Source organism: Manacus vitellinus, unplaced genomic scaffold (genome assembly GCF_001715985.3).
Source record: "Manacus vitellinus isolate BGI_N305 unplaced genomic scaffold, ASM171598v3 scaffold_0_pilon, whole genome shotgun sequence".
NCBI classification, from domain to species: domain Eukaryota; kingdom Metazoa; phylum Chordata; class Aves; order Passeriformes; family Pipridae; genus Manacus; species Manacus vitellinus.
In genome coordinates, this window is record NW_021938789.1 from 52,995,961 (window position 1) to 53,018,155 (window position 22,195).

The 22,195-nt window shown below is 37.1% G+C and overlaps 1 protein-coding gene across 6 annotated transcripts in view; it reads right to left on the reverse strand.

The window, feature by feature from the left end:
* The window catches only part of DCLK2 (doublecortin like kinase 2), an 85,575-nt gene that overhangs the window by 13,377 nt on the left and 50,003 nt on the right, over positions 1-22,195 (reverse strand). For 4 of the 6 annotated variants that reach the window (XR_003915847.1, XR_003915846.1, XM_029960138.1 and 1 more), the window contains 6 exons: positions 20,483-20,577; positions 13,471-13,543; positions 12,413-12,521; positions 7,563-7,620; positions 3,333-3,452; positions 1,363-1,509 (listed from right to left, as the gene is read on the reverse strand). Coding sequence is in view for 2 of the 6 variants with exons in the window: in XM_029960138.1 (XP_029815998.1) it covers positions 1,363-1,509; positions 3,333-3,452; positions 7,563-7,620; positions 12,413-12,521; positions 13,471-13,543; positions 20,483-20,577 (602 nt within the window). In the remaining 4 variants the exon portion in view is untranslated. Of the gene's footprint in view, positions 1-1,362; positions 1,510-3,332; positions 3,453-7,562; positions 7,621-12,412; positions 12,522-13,470; positions 13,544-16,133; positions 16,325-20,482; positions 20,578-22,195 lie in introns of those variants that run through there. The other 2 variants (XR_003915848.1, XR_003915849.1) reach the window with 1 other exon arrangement.

A 22,195-nucleotide genomic window follows, 5' to 3' on the forward strand; every position in this document is an offset into this window, starting at 1 on the left:
GTTTCCTCAAACAACTGAACACTGCTAAGGCAGCAATACTTTCATTCCTCTCTGTAATTCATATCATTAATGGAAACTCTTGTTCTCTTTTATATAACACCTTCAAAACTCAGAGTTTGCATTTTTAAATGCATGACTTGTAAAGAGAATTCAGACAGCTGGATGACCCTGTGCAAAAAAACTAACTACTTGCAATTCTAGGTAGCAATTGATAGGAATTATTTGCATTTACATTCAATACCAGCATGTTATCTTTATGTTCTGCCACTGTCAATCACAGTGAGTAAGATTTGCATCTGTTGAGTAATCTCTTTAGGCTTTCTAGGCAGAAAGGACATTTGTGCCTATTTATAACTGATTCAATCGCTAATGAGAGCTTAAAATTTCTTTGGACTGTCTGTGTTTGAAGATGCACTGATACTGTGAGACTTCCACCTTCATTTTCTCACTCCTAAGTGCCATGTTGCTGTAACTACATTTTCCAGGAAAAGCCTCCCCTCCCTTTCTTTTGCTAAGCAATCTAATTTATTTGAGGGCTTATTTAAATGGCCAAACACTGTCAGTGGAATTAGCTGGGAAAGAATTGACTATGAAATGGAAAATATTTTCAGCTTGTAGCTTATAGCCCTATCCTTGTAATAGTTCAAAATCTGTTCAGTGTGTGACACTTAATATCTAATATCCAATATGTAGTGCACAAGTATAATCTCTGTGTATAAGCAAATGGCATGTGCCTATCCCATTCTGTGAACAGAATGGGAAAGATGCCCTCTGTGGACTGTGGTATAAGTGGTTCCCAAAGCAGAGTTCATGGTAATTCTTGTCAACACAGCTATCTTCTGTCTCTGCTGAAAACAAAAGCAGTCAGTTCCCCAGGACAAAATAAACGTATGTACAGAGTTAATTCCCAGCTGGAATATTGGTAAATCATCAGAAAGATGATGCTACAATGACAGTGAGAGAAAAATGGGGGGGGAAGAAAAAGGCTTCAGATGGTAACCATATGATCATCCAAAGAAATGGAAGAAATGGCACTCAGCCCACCTTTTCTCCCACTTGCAAACTAATAAATAATTCATTGACATAGTTTTAAAATTCATTGTTTTGTGAGACAATACTCCTGCTTATCCAAATGGCAGCCAATCAAAATGTAAATAAAGATAAGTCTAAGGACAGGTTTGAGCACAGCTCTCTTGCATTACGGTGATTGCTATCCCATGGCAGAAGATTTATTTCATACATGCTTATTCTAAATTAATATGCCTGCTCTTCTCTGCTCAGCTCCTTGACATTTATATATACAAGCATTTGCATTAATGAGAACAAAGTAAGAGAAAGTATTAGATAATAAATGGGACATACCAGAAGATTTTCTGGCTTGATGTCTCTGTGCACGATGTTGAGACCGTGAAGGTATTTGAGAGCACTGGCTAAATTGTAGACCATTGCACTCCCATCTCGCTCTGTGTATTTTGTAGATGAAGTGATAGCATCAAATAGATCTCCTCCCTACATAATAGAAAGAAAAAAGACCACTGTGGCAAAAATTATTAAGATTATATTTAATTTAAAAAAAAAAAAGCAAAAAAAACCCCATGTAAAATCTTCCTTTACAAAAGGCACGCTCAAAATTCTTGTTAAACAGTAAAAAAATTACTTTGCAGAAAGATGATCTTGTCACCAAGATACTATACTGGGACTTGGGTCATCTACATTAAATTCTCAGCTGTAATCCTGGCTTCTGGTGTCTGAGTTTGGACAAATCACAGATCTTCTCTGTCTTGATTTCTTTTTATTGATCTTCCTACCTTTGATCACTCATTTCTATTACCTACAGGTACAGGCATACAGTTTCTCTTTTCTTCATCTTATCAGTGTAATACCTTAAATATAGTGAAAAACAGCCCTGGTTTTGAGTAAAGGCTACAGTAAACTAGCCCAGTAATAAAAACCTTAACAAAAAAAATATTCAGCAATTGTAATGAACTGCAAATCTGAATTTCTGCAGATATTGCAGAAATATCAATAAATAAAGTTAAAGAGGACAAACAAGACAAGCAGACAAGCGTGATCTTTTCCGACATAAATGAATCCACTGATTCCATCACCTACAGGTGATTTCTGAATGTTTCAGTTGTGCAGTCTCTGTTTTATGGATGCCCTATTCCTCTTGGAATACATAACAACATGTGAGCAAGTTACTGATGCAGCATTTTCAGTCATTGCAACAAATTTTACGTGGGTGTCTCTATGATGGTTACCCTGGATACATCTGTAGGAGTGATCTGTCTGAGCTGTGGGTGGCATTCCAAGCATTTCAATATACAGGGAAGAGAAGGAGCAATTCAGGAAATACAGGCCAAGATGGTGGTGAATTAAAATATGAAAAAATACTGTCTTGAAACCCAAAAAAAGCCTATAGTATATAAAAATAACTTCCAGAAAGGAAGAGAAATGAGTAGGCTACAGAAATTATGAATTCAACAACTACACACTTTTTTTAGAGATTTCCCAGGCTGGTAACTATTCTAGAGGGGAATCCTGAATCTAACAATGTTTCAGACAGAAATAAAAAGTACTGCTGCTGCTATATAATATTTGTACCTGACATGCCAATCAAGCTGATGTGCAGTGTTGCTGTGTATGTACACAACTCAGACAAGAGAATGCACGACTAAAACTTGATGCAATTTGTGTATTTGGCTCACGAGATGACAGCAAAATGAGTATTTTTGTTTTCTCTGTACATGTATGAAAGCAGCATATCTGTTCTCTGGTAAACTGGAAATAAGGGGAATGAATGTCTGATACAAACAAACCAGGTGAGATTTTTTGAGTTTTAATTTTCTTGGATGATGATCACTTGAATTTAAACTATCTGTCTCATTTATTGTCAATTAAGACAAATTTATCACAGAGAGATAAATTCATTACTTTCTTTAAGGCAAATTATTAAATAAATATATTAGTGAAATAAATATATTAGTGAAATAAATGCAGGTGTTCTGTTAGTAAAAGCACATCTCTATCAGCCCTGCATATTGTAAGTATGATATAAAAACCACTATCTGCTTCTGTCTAGAGTGTGCACATTGCAAAATTACCTCAAATCTGTGTTAATAATCTAATTAAAACTGAAGAGAGATAAATTCCATTAATATAATTGATCAAAAAGAGTATTTTTATTATTAAAAATGTAGGTTGCCACTGAAATCGTATATGATTACGTCTATGATTACGTCTCCCAAGATCTTAGTGTTCCCAGATGCTGCTCAGATCTCACACCAACACAGAGAATTCAAACAGGATAAATAAAGCCTCCTTAGTCTTACCTTGACCAGCTCCATCACCAGATAGAGTTCTGTTGGGGTGTCCATTTCCTCTATAAGCATAATGATATTTGGATGCTTCACTCGACGCAGAATAGACACTTCATTTTCAATCAGGTGCTCCTGTTCAGAACAGGATGGAGAAGTTTATCTGAATAGACATGGAATTGCCAATTCACTTTTCCTTTGATCAGCTGATCACTTGATCAGTGAGCACCTTTTTTGCTGTTTAATTTATATAGTAGAGGGTTATTGTCAGATGCTGGATTTTAAGTTGTATTTCACCACTGACCACATTTAATTTAAAATACTGTATTTCACTCACATAAACAATGGGATACCTCTGAAAAAAGACCCCAGAACATGACAGCAATTCAGGAAGTGCAGATTATATTCTTATGTGGGTATTATGAGGTGAAATTAAGTTCAGAACCTTTCTGCCCCCAAGCTGGATCATTGTAACCTGTCACCCCTCATCAATAGTCAACATGTTCTTGATCCTCTCCAGCCTTCACCTCTCATTTAGTGTAGGTTACTCAAGGACAGATTACCTAGGATTTATATTCAAGGACTTTATTTTTTTTAAAAAAGTTGTAGAATATATACAAGAAAAAAATATTATAACTGCTTTGGTTATGGTTTTCAGTTCATTTTATATGTACGTTCAGATTTACAATCTGCAAAATGTGTAATAGCTCAGTTAAATCGTTGTGACTCCAACAGCTTAACAGCACACAGATTGCGTTTAATTTCCCCTTCCCTAGACTTCTGAGGAACTAATGGCTTTCAAGAACAAATGAGTTTCAAATGTCTTGTTTTCTGGAACATTTTAGCACATGGTTAACACTGGAGATCGAAAAAAATTACGTGCCCCTTTCATGTGAAAGAATGATTTTAATTTTCCTTTATAAATATTGGAATACAGATGTATTTAGGTTCACTGCAAAATAAATACCAATGCTTGCATAAAACACGAGCACCCTTACACTGGGGCAGATAACAAATCATGTCACTGGACTCAGAACTTATTCATGTTTAATGCACCGATTAGTAGCATGCACTTCATGCATTTGTGAACAGAGCATTAGAAGGAGATGTGATCCACTGTGCAGAGGCAGTGATTGAAGATCTTGTGCTACTTCACCTTCTTCTTCCAGGGTTATTTACGGATGCACTGTGTTTTTGCCAAAGCTCTGTGTGGCTACATAACTCAGAAACCACATGCCATGTGTGCATCTCATTTCGTGAGAGTACGGGGCGGCATATACGGGTTAAACAGTCACACCTTTGAAATTCAGTTTGAAAGAGCACCAATTGTCATTCTGAACAAACATATGCCTGCTCCAAGCAAAGTGCTCTGGAGGAAAAAAAAACAAACAAACATGAAGCAATTTTGTTAAACACAATGCTGAATCTCATCACCAGACAGAAGTGAACAGCCACAGCATACTAAGCCTTAGGGATGGAAGCCTGTAAATTCAAAACTAACATTAAGAGTCCAAGCAAAAACTAGAATATTATTATAGCTTTTTCTACCCAAAGAACAGATAGCATATTAAATTTATTACATCCATTAATTACAACTAAGGCACAATAGCTTTATCTGTGCTTTCTTTGTTTCACATGACTAAATTGTTAATTGCTTTAAATAAAGCTCAGGAATAACTAATGTTTCTTTAAAATAATAATAATTTTTAAAAACAGTCCCCGAAATGTTGTTGAGCTACTGTTTAAAATGCTGACTAATATGTGGTTCTTTATTTTCAACCACCCCACTGTTTGCTCTATTTTGCTATACAAAAAACCAGTATTTTTCAAAGTCATTACAATGTTTTTCCTGGATAGTGCAATATATGCTTCAGTTTACATTAATATGATTTATTTACAGTGAAATTACTGTGTAATTAACATTTAAGCCACTTGTGGAAAATACATTAGTCAACTGTATTCAAGTTTTAGGACACCCAAGATCAACTGCTAAGGAGCAGTGAGCAACACTCAAGTCATCCATATTTGGGCTGGATGGGTGTTTTCAAAGCAGTGCTTATGTTGGCCTGTGAAACTAAGCGAGGAAGGAATAAGCTGTATCAAAATTTAATTATTTTCTCTGTTGGAATTCTTCCTGGACATTTCTGCCACTGCCCTAACAGGTATAAACATCTTCCTAACAACAGTCTGTAGCTATACAGATACAGATCCTTTCAAAACAGGCAAGAATGCATCCATGGGGCTGATTTTTTAATTTGTTTTAAAGCAGGGAGAAAGACATATAGAAAATATGTCTAAACTCTACTGTATAAAACAGACTGTCTATCTCTAGACAGTTGTAATGTGTAAGCAGCTGACTCAGACAAGTAATAAACACCACCTAAAGCTGCAAGCTGTACACATCATCCAAAAATTTTGTTTGCAGTGGAAAGCACTGGGTCACCCTTCCCACAGCTGAAGAAATTGCAACATTTCAATCTCAGAAAGGCGATTTTAGCACTTTTTCTCATGGTTATGCATTTTTAAGATTCCTTTCTAAATTTTCTAAATAAACCTGGAGAATATGAGATAAAACAATGTGGATGCTGGAACACTGATCTCCTAGCATCTAACACACGATTTAAAATCATCATACATAAAACAATTCTGTTTTAGCACCTCTACTTAAAGGAAGCCATCACAGCATCATACAGCTCCTTACCACACAAAGAATGTCACACAGACTTGCTACATCCTCCTACAAGGACACATGCAGCATTTGGAGTTCTGAATGACACTTCAGAGCAGTTACAACATGTAACCAACAAAAAGGATACCTTTGATTTAAACCCCTGACTTGGTTACAAAGATACCTCTAGAATCATTTCAATCAGTCATTTACATAAAAAACATAAGGTGTCTGGATCAAAAAGTCCATCTTTTTAGTACTTGAAAGAATAGTGTATTGCCTACTGTGAAAGAGACTTCAATGCAGAATTTGATTGTTAATAAATACTGTGATATTTTAGCTAACTCTTAACTATGAACCATTTAATTCCTAAGTTCCTTAAGAGCATATTGGTTTAAGATCAAAAGCAGTGAAAATAGAAGTATTTTATTTGCTGTTATCTATTCCAGTGCTTAGTCTACATTCTTGGCTGTAGGTTGGCTGTTTTTCTTCCTTTTTAAAAATATACTCATGAGGAAAGGAAAGCAGGGGTGGGACAATCTCAGATATCTATTTCACAGAATCACAGAATTGTTTGGGTTGGAAGGGACTAGAGATCTAGGCAGGATCACCTAGAGCAGGTTACACAGGAATGCCATTCAGGTGAGTTTGGAATGTCTCCAGAGAGGGGGACTCCACAGTCTCACTGAGCAGCCTGTTCCAGAGCTCTGCCACCTTCAGTGGAAAGAAGCTCTTGCTCATGTTCAGGTGAAACTCCTTGTGCTTTAGTTTATGGTCATTACTCCTCATCCTCTTGCTGGGCACCACTAAAAGGAGTCTGGCACCATTTTCTTGACACTCATCTTTGAGATATTTATATGCATTAATAAGATCCCCTCTCAATCTTCTCTTTTCTAGACTAAACAGGCCCAGCTGCCCCAGTCTCTCCTCGTAAGAGATGCTCCAGACCCCTCATCATCTCGGTGCTCTCCACTGGACCCTCTCCAGTAGCTCCTTGTCTTTCTTGTACTGAGAAGCCCAGAACTGGACTCACTATATATGAGATGCTGTTCTGCTGAAGAGGCAATTTTGGAATTATTTTTTTAAGCTTGAATTAAAAGAAAATGTTTAGGAACTCAAGAGATCCTTGTTAATACAGGATGGTAAGAGTATGTAAACAGAAAGAAATGGCTGCAAAAATTTCTTTCCAAATCCATGTTCTGCTTACAAAAGGAATATGTAAAGCCATAAAAAGAGAAAAAATAAGAGGCAGAGTGGGATGGGAATCACATAAATACCAATATAGCTACAAATTTCCTTTCTCATATTTTACAGATCAAAATAATTTCAATATATTTTGGGTGCATATTAGCATTTTTTTGTCTGTCCAATAAAATAGACAAGAATTAGTTTGCTTTTTACTCTGTTATTTAGTAGACTAACACTCACTGCTTTTATTATTTGCTTCTTGGATACATTATCATCTTGTTAAACAGATATTCTGAAAATACTCAGAAAACCCAAATACACCCACCATTTATGACTAATGAGCAGCTGCTAGTGCTGCTTCTGTATACATGCAAATTGTTGTACACTACCTTCCCACAGCATTTAGCCTTGTCTATGATCTTCAGGGCAAACTCCTTTCCTGTGGATCTAGCAAGAAAAACATGAGAGCCATTAATTAGAAACCGATCAACAAATTGTGGCATTATCTGTAAATACGTTGTCATAACAGAATGTCGTGACCCACCGAGACTGCTGACAGAAAATTCACAGAATGGGCTTGATTTTGGTTTTTGTTTTCTCAGCAGCATTTGTGCCTGCTGTTTCCCTGACTACCACAACCTGGCTCACTTGGTGTATTAATCCCAGGATCCAGCTGCAATTTATGCTTTGTGACCAGGCACGATTCTGTTACTTCCCTTAATGCAACATGCAAAATTTGCCTTCGGCCTTCCACTTAGCTTTGTTCAACTGGTAAGCTTTAAAGAAAAAAATCATACACATATATGTGTAAGTGAGCAGAAGAAAGACTGATATCCTAGTAAAAAAATTCAATAAGATTCAGCAGAGCTAAAACCCCATAGTTCATTACAGAGTAGTCTAAAATCCTGTAGAATCTATTAGGTACTGATTTTGAGCTTTTGTATTTCATTATTCCTTTATTTACCTTTTTTAAGCATTTTGTTGAATTCTACAGCATCTAAAGTCCTGAGGATTTTAAGAGGGTGGTTATATACAAAGTAAAAAGGATTACTGGTTTTGGTAAGTACTCTCACAGAAAGGAGCTCTTGTTTGTGAATCGTCCCTTTAAGTAATAAAAAATCTTCATTTCTCCAGAAGGGGAGAAAATGAGAGAAAAAAGAAACACAGTGTAATTTTTTTTAAACTAAGAAGAAATTACTACTTATATTAATGATGAACATAAGAAAGAAAATACTTTAAGACCCTGTTGCTACTCTTTTGTATTGTGCCAATGCCTACAGACTCCAGGTTGCATCAGAACACCACTGGCATGTTCAGCAAAAACAGGAGGTAGGAGTACAAAAGAAAAAACAGGCATGTTTTTACACTTCCAGGGTAGTTTTCACTATTCTTTTGGCATTAGATACAACTAGTCCAAATCAGTACAGAAAAAATAACTGAATTAACATCTAACATTCGATATATGCATTATTGAAAAAATGCAGCAGGGAATCTCTTCCCTGAAAAGTGCAGCTGTAGCTGCAAGGTTGTCATAGTTACAACCTGATTTGGTCTTTAGATAGAAGCCTTATCTAAATGGTATCCGTGAAATGCCATCCTCTCATATTACAGGCACGATGTAAAATCTACTGTGAATACAGCATGTAATTCAGAATCACAATTTGTGCATTATACTATAAATTATATCTGAAAGTCTTCAAACAACTGATCAGCAAAATCCACTTAGCAAACCTTTGGCACTTATGTTGTGAGAAAACAGGAGTTAACATTCACAAAGCCAATTCATCAACCAACTTCCTTCTGCAAATGTCCTCTACCACAGCACCTAAGAAAAAACCCTGGATATAATCCACATAATTTCTGTGCTAATACCACAGCATTGTCTGACAGGTTTCTGGTATTCTTCTGTCGAGCTGTCAGTGCCCATCTGTTGAATTATGTCTTTATATACAGACATATAGGCACCCTTTACAAAAGAGACCCCCTTATTCTTTTTGTAGAACAGCTGGTATAATGGGATCCTAGCTCCACAACTAAGGCTTCTTAGCACAGCACTATTAGAAATTAAGTAGAATTAATAGGAATTAAAAGAGAAGCATTTATGGTTGGCCTTTCCTCTTTCACTCTTATTATTAGCAATTACGGTTGTGTATTTATTTTATATAAAATTCATTTAACGTTTCACTAAAGATTCGATCACATACAAAACTAGACATTTCAGTTTAATTTTGCCTTTTTTTCTTTTTGTTTTTACAATTGGAAGGCTGTTTTTCTAGTCCAGTTTCCTCATTCCAAAAATCACAGATGACATTTTGAAACCCCAGTGACCTACCACCCCTTGTCCCATTTCCAGTGGAACTTAAGTGATTTCCAAAACGCAAAGTTGATATTTCTGAAAATAATATATTATGTAAGCTGATGCTTTTAATCTGCTAGCTTTCATGAATGTTGTTCACTCTATAAATAACAAAGGATGTGTGGCCAGTTTCAGGGTGCATGAGAAAACACTGTGAAGCATCATTCATCTTGTGCTTGAGTTGAAACCTTGGGATTTTAAACCACAGAAGAACCTTTGAGACACAAGGTATGCTGGGACCTGAGGGGATCCACCTGTCCCAACGGGGAAAATGCATCTTTGGGCATTTCTGGGGGAGCTGATTGAGAGAGCTTTAAACTAGACTTGATGGGGGAAGGGGATACCAACAGGATTGTAGCAGGTAAGCCAAGGGTTGGGATGACATCACCTAAGGATGGCAATGCCAGTGGGAACATTTGCACTGCTCCCAGGAGTGTGAAGAGCTCAGGAGTGCATCTGAAATACTTGCACACCAATACACACAGTATGGGAAACAAATGGGATGAACTGGAAGTGTTGGTCAGATCTCAGAGCTATGGTATCGTTGCTGTTCCTGAGACCTGGTGGAATGAGTCCCACAACTGGAGTGCTGGGATGGAAGGCAGGAGCCTGTTTAGGAGGGATAGGCAGGGCAGCAAGGTAGAGGTGTTGCACTATATATAAGGGAGAGGTTTCACTGTACAGTCCTTACAGTCAGTGATGTGGTTGAGAGCTTCTGGGTGCAATGGTAAACAAAGGACATGGTGTAGTGGCAATCTGCTACTGGATCACCCAGTTGGGATGTGAGCACTGTTGAGTTATTCTGTAGGTGAAGATGAGAAATTACTGTGGAGACCCTGTCCTTATGGGAGATTTCAACTTCCCAAACATTAAGTGGGAATATCATACTGCTGTGAAAACAGGTCTTGGAAATTCTTGAGGTTTGTAGGAGATAATTTCTTGTCACAGGTATTCAGTGAGCCAACTAGGCAAGATGCCCTCCTAGACTTGCTATTTGTGAACAGAGAAGGACTCATGGGGGATGTAATGGTAGGTGTCTGTCTTGGTGATAGTGATCATCAAATGGTTGAGTTTAAAATTTTTGGTGTAATGAGAGAAAAGGACAGCAGTGTTGCTACGCTGGATTTCAAGAAAGCAAACTAAGTTATTCAGAGAGTTCTTTACCAGAGTATCCTGTATCTTCTTTTGAGGATCAATTGCTGGTCAGTTTTTAAGAACCACCTTTCAGAAGCACAGGAGTAGGAAATTCCATTGTGTTCTAAGTCAAGCAAGCAGGGCAGAAGACCAGCTTGGCTGAACAAGGAATTCCTCGTGGTAATCAAGAGGAAAAAGAAGTTGTATGATCTTTGGAAGCAAGGTCAGGCTCCACAGAAAGATTACAGAGCTGTGGGTCATATTTGCAGGGAGAAAACAAGAAAGGCCAAAGCACAACTAGAGCTGAAACCGGTCAGTGTTGTGTCAGACAACAAGGCTTTTTGAAGTATGTCAATAGCAAAGGGAGATCTAAAGAAAACATACTTGTTGAAGATTGTCACCTGACCAAAAGACATTAAGATAAAGCAAAGGCATGCAATGCTTTTTTGTTTGCCTCACCCTTTAGTAGTACTGATAGACATGGGGCTGCCTGGTCTCCTGAGTCAGAGGACCAGGAGAGTGGGAGCAGTGACTTACCATCTGCTGACACTGAAATTGTCAGGGACCAGCTGCAGCAGCTGAGTGCTCACAAGTCCCTGGGGCCTGATGGGATTCATCCCAGAGAACTGAAGGACCTAGCAAATATCATGGCAGGACATGGCTCAAAGATATACAAAAGGTCTTAAGAGTCTGGGGAGGTCCCTGCTGACTGGAAGCTTGCCAGTGTTATTCCAGTTTACAATAAGGGTCCAAGGGAAGACTCAGGGAACTACAGACCTGCTAGTACAACCTCACTTCTGGAATGAGATGTTTTCATTCATAAGTACCTTTCTTTCCTTTTAATAAAACCAGAAGATGAGGATCAAATAGTAGAAACCATTTCTGTAACTTTTATGGTTTTTACAGTCATTTGCTGAATTTTCCCAGTATTTGCAAACAAGTTGGGAATTCCTCATAATATTTAAGAAACTGACATAGCTCTCAGATTGATGAAGATAGCAGAAGGTGGTTCTAAAAAAATACACTGAGAAAGTGACAGTCAAATCATCTGTTCTGTTTGCACTAGCAGCACAGTGTGACACAAAGCTTTCAGAGGAAGGGCAGTAATACAGCACAGGTCTGTAAAGGTATCCTGTCTACCCCATGGGAAATCAGGCACAAGAATATTTCAGGGTCGGGTGTATTGAAGGGTCTATTTGCAAAGTCTCTGGCTACTCAGGGCAGTACCTCACAGAAGAAGGAAGCACAAGGGAGCTGGTAGCACAGGCTAATAGCCAACAACTGCACGCCTTTAGGAATGCTTTACCCACAGCATACTGAAAGCTGTGAAAAATCATGTAAGCAGCAGGCAGTAGGGACATTAGAGCAGCAGAAGTGCTGAGGCAGAAGGGGGGGCTCTCAAAGACTGTTGAGATGCCACATACTGTCACCCACAGCCATCTGTAGTGTGAGGGATTTCTTGAAGATCTGTGGGGTTTCCTTAAGAGTCACCATTAGAAGGTGATACCTCCTTTAGGTTTTGGGATAAAAAATGTTTCTCTGCTGTTCTCATACTCCTTTGCTAGAAGAATACATAAGAAGCTCTGCATATTTCATTATGCCTATTTCTCCTGAAGTGTATGCATATCTTTGCATATGGGTATGCTGCTCTTTCCTTTCATCTCCTTACATTTTTCTAAGAAATTATGTTAATGCACAGGGCTTTATCCAGTAAAATAAACAGCAGTACTGAACAGTTTCCTTGCTCACCGTTCTACACACTCCTTTACAACAGCAAAATTGCCATCACCAATCACCTTCCCCACTTTGTACTTCTCAAGAATGGTAGATGACCCTGAGAACTTGTTTCCATTCACGCCTGTAAAAAATAAAAAAGTCAATAATGCAAACTGAAGTGTCAGCAGGATGCAGTATATCCCCAATGGGTTCCACAGATACAAAACAGTCACAAATGCAAAACAAAACTTAAAAGTAAGCTGTTTTCTTCACTGCTTATTCCCTCGGTTTTATCTCAAATGTAAGAAAGAACAAGATAAACCCAAAGTTGTTTGACCTTTTAACACACAAATCAATTCTTACTATGGTTTTGTATAGGCATATTCTAAAAGTAATTAATGCAGTTGGAAGTTCTTAGTCCAAATTTTTCTGAGCTCAAATTACTTTTTTGTAGTACCTTTTTGCAAACTCAGTGTAAAAATGCAAATAAAATTCATCTGCAATGCATGTAAAAGACTCAAAAAGTTTTATCTGCTGATTTCCTTCAAGTTCCTATGGCTGCTGCTGAAACATGCAAAGTGCAAGGAATGCTGGTAGGCACTTCTTTCAGTATTTTTAAAAAAAAACAAACTCTAAAATGAAATTTAAAAATAATTAAAAATAATCAACATTGCTTTAAAGAGATAAGGAATGAAAGGTTAAGTTTTCCTATGGTCAGTTGATAGGCCAGTGGTTCTACCTGAAGTACAATCAGCTCTTTTAAGGAGGGTTCTTCTTTCAGTCCAGCCTCAAACACATTTCTGGTGATACTGCAGGTCAAAATCAAATTCCTAACAGTGACTATTGAAGAGCATGATCCACTGATATGCTACCACTTGACAAAAAAATTTACAAAATTTGTTTCCTATCTTTACTGCCTTGATGTATAAAATGTAATAACAATTTTTCCAAGATAAGTTTGTTGACAAGGTATCAAACATCTCAGAACAGAAAAGGATTTGGAGTCATCAGGAACCACCTAAAAGTGCTAAACCAACTGTCACCTACAACATAATTTTTGCAAGGACTGTTAGCAGTTACTGGTGTCCTACCTTCAGGACTCTGGCAACGGAGTGATTCAGGTACACCATTCACATTGGAAGAAGATCCACCATGTGGAGAGATCTATGGATATACACAAGAACTTTTTATTTCTGATGGTAATCACAAGAAAGAGCCATATAAGAAAGTAGCAAAGTTGGAAAAAAACCCACCCTAAAAACACCTATAACCAATCAGTTCACTTTTTACTCCCATTGTATTTTTATTCTTGTTTCCTCATCATCATAAGAATACATCATCACTTACACCAATTTAAGATTCAGTCCCGGTATTCCTATTTAGATAAGTAGTTGAACACATTTGAGTAAAAAGCAAAGAAAATTCCTTCCAGCTGCACCTACTTCCAACTATACACAACAGTCAGTTGTGTGGAGCCAACATTTCCTCCTCATTCTACACAAGATCATAAGGACAAACTCTGTTTTCATGTCAGCTGAGGCAGCCACCTCCAGACAACCATCAAGAGGCCAGTGCAGCACTCACATGCTTTCAGGCTGCAGTCTAACACATCTCTTCAGAGATGGCACTGTCTGAGGTTTCCCTACCTGAACTCTATCCATATATGCTCCCTTTAGCACTGTAACAGGTTAGGAAGGTAATAAAGAAATGTTTGCGTGGCCCTACCAGTTTTCATTTAAAGAAGAGAATTTTGGCATAGGTGGCCAGGTACATCTACGATAATCAGATTTACTTACTAATCTATTGAGCTGTATTTTAGGTTACTATACATGTGAAGATTTATCACATCTACAAGCACTTCAAGTTAGATGTGTGATACGAATCCAGACGTAGATTCAGTTTTAGTAACTATGACACTGTAAAAAACAAATATCTAAATTATTTTGAAGCATGACGGCTGAAGAAAACTAATTTTCCTGCACTAAAAACTTAATTGGTACTTCATCTGAATCTTCACAAGTCTACTTATAGTCATCCTGTCATACTGCCCAGGGACAGACACAGCAATAAATTTTTATTTTAAAAAGGGGTGGAGGCATAGGAATGAATGCCATAAAGAGTAAAATGTACTGGCTGTGTTCTGTGCACCACTTTCATAAGTTCTCCCATTACAGTTATATATGCTCCATAAAATTAAAATACATTTTAGATCATTCCCCCTCTTCTACGTAAAATTTCTTGCTGTTCTGTGAAGTTCCATATCTTGTTTTCTTCATGGGCTATTATAGTAGCTCACCACTCACCACATAAAGGATTAAAATGCTTCTCTGCCTTAAGCTCAGTGTCTGTTGAAATGGCTTTGCATGACACCAGGAATGCAAATGCAGCATTTTCCGTTTTAGCTGACATTGTCTGGTTACACTGCTGAATATTTTAAATCATTAACACTATTGTCAGTGAAAGAACTGAACTGACAGATAGGGATATTGTCTAAAGGCTCATGAAATGCTAATGAATGCTTAAGTTTCTAATGGCAGCTGAGCTGCCAAATCAGCTAAAGGTACAGTAACTATAAGCTGTACAACTTAATTTTGCAGAGCCTCTAAAACAATGAAGTTTACTAGCATTTGGCACAGGAGGAGCATCAAACAGCAAGCAGTCAGCTACTACTCTGCTTCTTCATAATAACTTAAAACTAGGCTATGTTAATGCTGCTGCATTTCCGAGTTTTTTATTTATTTAACAAGGATCGGGAACAAGGACATTTGGGTTAAATGACATTTGTGCAAAATCATGACTCAGTTTTATAACCAGTCACATTTTCTTCAAGGATGAAGCAGAGTTAACAGAATAGATCACTCACTGCGAAGTATTAGTCATCAGCCTAAAATATTAGTAATCTATTTTGGGTATTCAGTGAGTGACAATACATGGGAATATCTATCTAGCCCATATTTCCAACTTCCTTCAGTCTTGTAATCAGGGCAGAGCATGACAGGGCACATTCCTTCTTACCACAGTATTTACAAGAAAGCAAACACTAACAGGAAAAAAGTTAAAAGGAATAAAAAAAAATATTGCTGCTGTTGTGGCTGAGGTGTTAGATCAGAATCTGAAATGGCAGGTTTAACCCTAGCTCTGCCACAACTCCACATGTGGTGGGATTTTATTTTTTGTCTCATGAGAGTGTGAGGAAGGATCAGATATAAACCCATATTGTTCTGAAGTGGAATGGTACCTTAGTTGGCAAATTTTTGCACTCTGGATTAAAGTATTATCCATGACACAAATGTTTGTGGAAACCTTTGGGTATTTTTTTCATATCAAAGGAAATACCTAACTCCTTGGCAGCTAAATGGGACGGTGGCTTCTAGAGCATCCATCTAAATGCTTCCTGTGTCTGTCCTTCTTTCATGTCTAGAGAGAAATTAAGGACTTTAGCCACCAGGTTGCCAGGCATACAGAGCTCCTGTATACACTGTCCTGTACACATTCATGAAGTGCTGAAGAGACTGAACTGTAAGGTACACACATACACATACGTATGCAGACCCGCATCCTTGTGTCTGGAAAAATGCAGACAGAAACACTGGACACCGACACAAACATTATTATTGTAATACCCTCCAAGTTCATCTAGCCAAACTTAAAAAAAGTTAAGTCTATTACTGCTAACCTTTCCTTGAGTTCTGAGCAAACATTGCTGTGGTAATCTTTCATCTGAAGGCTAAGAAAGGAATGTGAACTCTCATACCTTCAGAAAAACTCCTTGGTATTCTCCAAGCAGCTCTGTCTTTATGAAAACATTCAAATTGGTGATGAATCTAACTGTAGACTATGAATATTTTAGTGAAACTGAATTAACTGTAGAAGTATTCTCTGAAATCTGGGGACACTTTGGTAGTGTCATTGTAATTCATCCTGACAGGCTGCAGGAAGAAAGGGCTAAAACATATTCCGAAAGGAAACAAAACATTTTTATAATCAGTATTTCATTTGAGATGTTGGCAGTATTTATTATTATAATGATTAACAGTAACATAATCTGTAAGACAGAAACTTTGTATTTTTTAAGCGATACTTAAACACTGTAGTAACCCAACTATACTGAGAAGCTACTTTTAAAAATACAATAGCCAATTAAAACGTAGTGATTATGCCTCCATTAATGTGAGCATATATGGTAGGGCATATAAATATATCATGCACTTTGTTGCACTATTCTGAAAAACCAGAGAAAGATTTACCCTTTTTCTAGAGATATTTTTGAGTGGCATCACATTATATAAAGCATGTAGCTAACTGATGAGAATGGTGAAGGGACTTGACAATGAGTGCAATACCTCAGTTTCCCTACCAGCACAAATTAGCCAACTCTTTTCCTCCACTGCACAGGCAAAAAAGATGCTGAATTGTAAATATAACAAATGCACCACTGAAAGAGTCCCTCTATGAACTGCTATGGCACCTATGTCACTAGGCTGGGTAATCGCATGTAAATATTCTTAACATGCAACTACCCACAAAGCACATGTGTACAAAATTGAGGAGATTAAAAACCTTGATGAAGATAGGCACTAATCCTTCAAATCACTTAAGCACATGTTTAACTTTAAGTACATTAACATCCTCATTGAAGTAAAAGGGACTACACAATAGCTGAAAGTTAAGCATACTTAAGTTATTTGTTGGATCAGGTTGTAATGCCCTTTCACTTCGGTCATTTGGCCAATCAATTGCAAAAATAATACTAAGACAAATTCAAACACAATGACACTTAAGGCAATTGGGATTCTAAGAAAGGCCTCAACTGTAAAGCTTCTTTATTTGTACAATTTTATTTTCTTTTTAAAAAAGATTACAAGACACTGTGGTACTTAATTTCAAGAGGGGACAATAAAGTACACCCAAGTAAGCGTAAGGAAGTTATGACACCTCTTTCCAAAATATTAAATTTAATCTAGTCTCTGGATGATTTTTATGGTACAAATTGTGCATAGTAACAGATGCACTAGAAGAGTTAACAGCATTGCATTAAAATGCACACTTAGAACCAGAGAAAAATGTTAAACCTTTCAGTTGTCACTTGCCCACAGAACAGCAAAAGGACTCCTCTCAGTCAGTTGTCACCTAATGCTCTATTACCATTATTTCTTAATCCATGAACTAGATTTTAACTCTATGGAAATTTAATAGAAGAACCAGAAACTCAGCACATTTTATCAAAGAAGACTATTTACAGAGTAGTCCTTTACTTCATGCCCATACTTGTTAACTTCTATATCTAAATCTTCACCTTGAAGAAACCCTCTGCAAAGGCTGGATATCAAACTGGCTTACTGTATGTACTAAGCAATTAATAGCACAAGGGCACTCTGGCTGGAAGAGCTAAAAAGGACAGAAAGAAAGCCCTTTTCTTTAAAGATAAGCTGTTCATGAGGAATGTTTCCTGAGAGAAACTTTCTGTGCCTGAACAGAGCACTTCTTCTTATAAAGTGTTGTGAAGCAGAAGGAATCCTTGGGGACTGAAGAGACTTCAGTTTGAAAGAAAAATGGCATTCAGAGAATATGATGTAGGACTCCATGCCTGAGACTAAGAAAAATTGCTGCTGCAATCAGTATCTTTTGCAAGCTGACTGCCTTGATGTTTAGCACTATCACTTAAGCTCTACGTTGGCTGTCAATCTACAAAAAGCTTAGCTAGGTTCTAATCTACAGTAAAATATTTTATTTTAAAAAATAAAAAGCTCTGGCTTTTCAAATAAAGCAGTTTTTAAAGTACAGTTCATGTGCAGCTGCTCTGATGCTCTGCTCTTTACAGGTAGAAACATCAACCCTGATTCGTTCCCTTTTTTCTGCTGCCTCAAGCTCCTATAAAACCATTAAGTGCTGCTGTTTCATCTTCTACAAAAACAAACATATGATTTCTACACAACAAACCACTCAAAATATTGCATTCCCAAAGCCAGAAAACTCTTAAATACAATTTATTCTGTCCCTCTCTGCCATGGTATGTATATCTACATTTTCATTCAGCTGTAGTGATGGCGCCTTCTTTATACAACTGCAGGAACCCGAACTGCTTGTCTTTGCAGCAATGCAGTCTTGGCAACAAGGAATTACTTAACAATAGGGAAAAAGCAGCAACCTCAAAATAATAAAATTGTTCCCTGCTTTCTCCGTTTTCCTCATCAGTCTAACCAAAACCAATTCTACAAAAAAAAAAAAAAAGGGTTTCTTTAAAGAATTTGTTTTTTTATATTGATACTTCCCCAAAAGAGACACTCCTACCAGAACATAATCAAGAAACAAGTGTGACTGAACAGCACACTTGATCCTTTTGGAATTTACCCTGTGATTCACTAGATAACATTCCCTATCTTTTAGTTTCAGGAGCACAGTTGGGATACTCCTACTGAACAGATGCATCCTAATGGAGTAAACCAAGAGGTACTCATTACTTCAGTAAAACATCAGGTCTGAGATGCTTAATTTGGTTTTGCTGTTTTCTTTGGTCATATGGGGATGAATTGTTTGACACGAAAACCCATTAGTATCCAGCATCAATTAAATTCCAAATTGAAAAAGTACAACAGCCTACTTGAGTGAAACAGACAGTGAAGGGGAAAGAGGACATGTCCACTTTAGTGAGAATTGCTTGTTGCTATCAGAATTATCTCTGTCTTAATGGAGCTTTAATCGGCTAAAAGCAGACAGGACAGCAGTGGAAAAAACAAAGCAAATTATCTAGTTTCTAAACTTGTAATTTCATTAAAGACAGACAAAAGAGCATTTGTTAAATATAGTGCAGACTAGATGGGAGTCTAAGCCTAGATGGGAGTCTAAGATGATTTTGGTGTTTTCTACTGTAAGATCTACTGCAGAGCTGTCCAGACAAACTTTTAAGACACACAGCTCTAATTCCCAGTGTCAGAACTATTACTGCTCTTGGAAATGCTTTACAGGAGAAAGCCTAAATTATGTTGCTTTGGATAAAGAGTAGCTATGGGATGGTACAGGACAACAACATAAAGACAGAGCTCAACAGTAAATTACCTCAATGAACCAAATAACTTCAAACATAATTAAACAAAGCAATAAAAATAAAAAATTAAACAAACAAATTAAAACAAATATTAAATAAATTAATTAAATAAAATCTTTTGGCAGAATTATCACAGAAGCCTGGCAGAAACCAGTGGCATTACTCCTTGCAAAACAAAGACTTGATAACAATTAGCATGTCAAAACCCAAATCTTAGTACTATTCAAATCACGTCCTTTAGGCAGTCTCTTAACTGCAAGAACAGTTTTCCACAGAATTATGCAGCCTCTTCACAGACAGGAGTTCACCAATAGGAGCTATTACTTGATGAGAATAATCAGTGCAAATCATCCAGGCTGCTTTAAGAAAGGCTGCAATTGATGATTCCATAAGAAAATTCTCCTTGAAAGGACAGCTGCACAAATGCAGCAAAAAAGATGCTCAACTGTGCCTCAGGCTGTTCTTTTTATTTTACTGAGCGAAAGGCACAGAGCAGCCTCCAAGAACTGTAAATGTCACCAGTTTTTAAGTGGGAGAGGAAGGGAATTCTCTTAGTGCAACACAGAAAAATCTGCCAGACATGAGGCTGCTCCCAAAGGAACTCCTCAAATGCTTTCAGACAGGAGACTGCATTAAGGGGTGAAATTGTGTGCCACAGATGGAGAAGGGTGCTTCAGATGAAATTTGGGCAATGCTACAAGACTACAAGGCATTGAAAAGAGGATACTACATTTATATAGGCTGAAGGAATATAAATTACTTGGAGGATTTCTGCAGTCCATGGAACAATGGAAAATTTGGAGGGTAAACTGGCATATTCAAGCCACCACCACCCTCTGCCTTTCCTAAGCTGAGTGTTCAAACCCTGCTAACCAAACAGAATACAAAAATCTTACTTCAAATTTATTCTCCATTTCATACTAGCAAAAATTATACTAGCAAGGTTACCCTACAAAATTATAACTTTTTCCTTTTTCTTTTTTTTTTCCCTTCAGCACCACTGAATACATTCAATGAATAATGGAATGTAGGAGTTTCTACAGTTCTTTTCTATTTACCTTGAGTCCACGAAAGCTGCCTGGGCTTGTTGGTGAAGAACTGGAGGACTTTGTAGATTTTGGGGTAGATAACTGACTGCTTGGGGTTCCATTAACTGGTGAAAGCAATAAAAGCAAACAAATGGAAGAACAGATTAATAAAATTCAGAAACTGTAACTTGATTTTAGACACAACATACTTCCCTTAACAACTTATCCCTCAAGTCTGCATACAAAGACCTCCTCAAAAAAGACTCCTCAGCATTTGGGAATAAATTACAGACTTGCATGCCACACAACTGCACCCCAAAAAATTCATGTGGATGGATGTGGGTTCAAAAAGACACACAAATATTGCATTTTAATTCCAGAGATTAGAAAGGTCTATTCTGTCCTTTGCCAGTGCAAGAGTTTTGGGTAAATAACAGCCACGGCCTTTAAAAATTACATAATTTATTGTGAAATCACACAATAAAATTTGTATAGAAAAAATGTTAAAGACATTTGACCCTTCTTCTATTCATTTTGGATCAACACTACTTTCTAGGTAGAATGTTTCATTTCTAGGTAGAATGTTTCACAGAACACAAGTTGTTTGTTTTTCTTCCAAGAAAAAACCCAAACAATTATGAACTGTTTGGATTATAAAGAACTTCAGCAGTAGTTCAGAAAAAATATGGATTTAGGGGGAAAAACCTCAACAAGGGAAAAGTTGTAGGTTATTTCTGAACTTCCAATAAGTACAAGTGTCTGTGAAAACATACACTCCCTCTCCCTTTGACTTAAAGAGTTCATTTATGTTAAGTCCAGTTTTCCAGACAGGCCTCATACAACATTTGTTATATCTCTGGTGACTTGAATATAACTTAAGTCAGTCCTTGTATTTTTCTGAAAAGAACAAACTGAAGAATTTCATTATGCAGACAGAATAGCACACTGTCCACCATACACAAATATGATGCAATGTTATATGATCAGACATTATTTCCTTTCTAACTGAACCTCATTTTTTGTGGGAGAGAAAAATAATAGGCAGAAATTTAAGAGCTAGAAATGTTTCATAGCTGATTCACAGTGATGAATTATTTATTCATGAAGAAAAAACAACTCTGGTAAATAAAAACTTAGCTTCAAATTAATTAACAGATACACCTGCAAATATTCTGTCATAGGTTATGCATCACTTCTTAAACAGTGCTATTGGATTTATTTTACAAGTGTCTACTGACCTATTACATTAACATTCTCTGAGTGTGGAAGATGCCCTCCAAGGACTATTTTTATGACCTGGGCAGTCCATCTGCCAGTAGGCCAGGTTGACTGCATTGCAACTTCCATAAATCCCTGTTTTTCACAAAAATCTTTCTCTGGTGTGTGACGTTAAGATGTAACTAATTAGCATTTAGCTACAGAATAAGTCTATCTTGAAGTCTGGTAACTTGGATTTACATTCTCACTTCTGTTGCAGGACTAGTACTTTCTCCTAAAAATATTCAGTGTGTCTAGGATATTTTTGTCTTGACTTTAACAAGGATTGCCTGTAAGAACAACAGGCGAGTTACTTAAGTGGGTTTTTCTAAGAAGCTAAAAGTATTTAAGAGTATACATCCCTCCTGCACACTTCATCACTTTGTTTTGGATAATCTTTTTGAAACCTGGCACATCAATACATCCTTGTTTTATAAAGAATTTGCAAGTACGACAATGAAAAGAGCTACTGAATCCTGTTTTCTG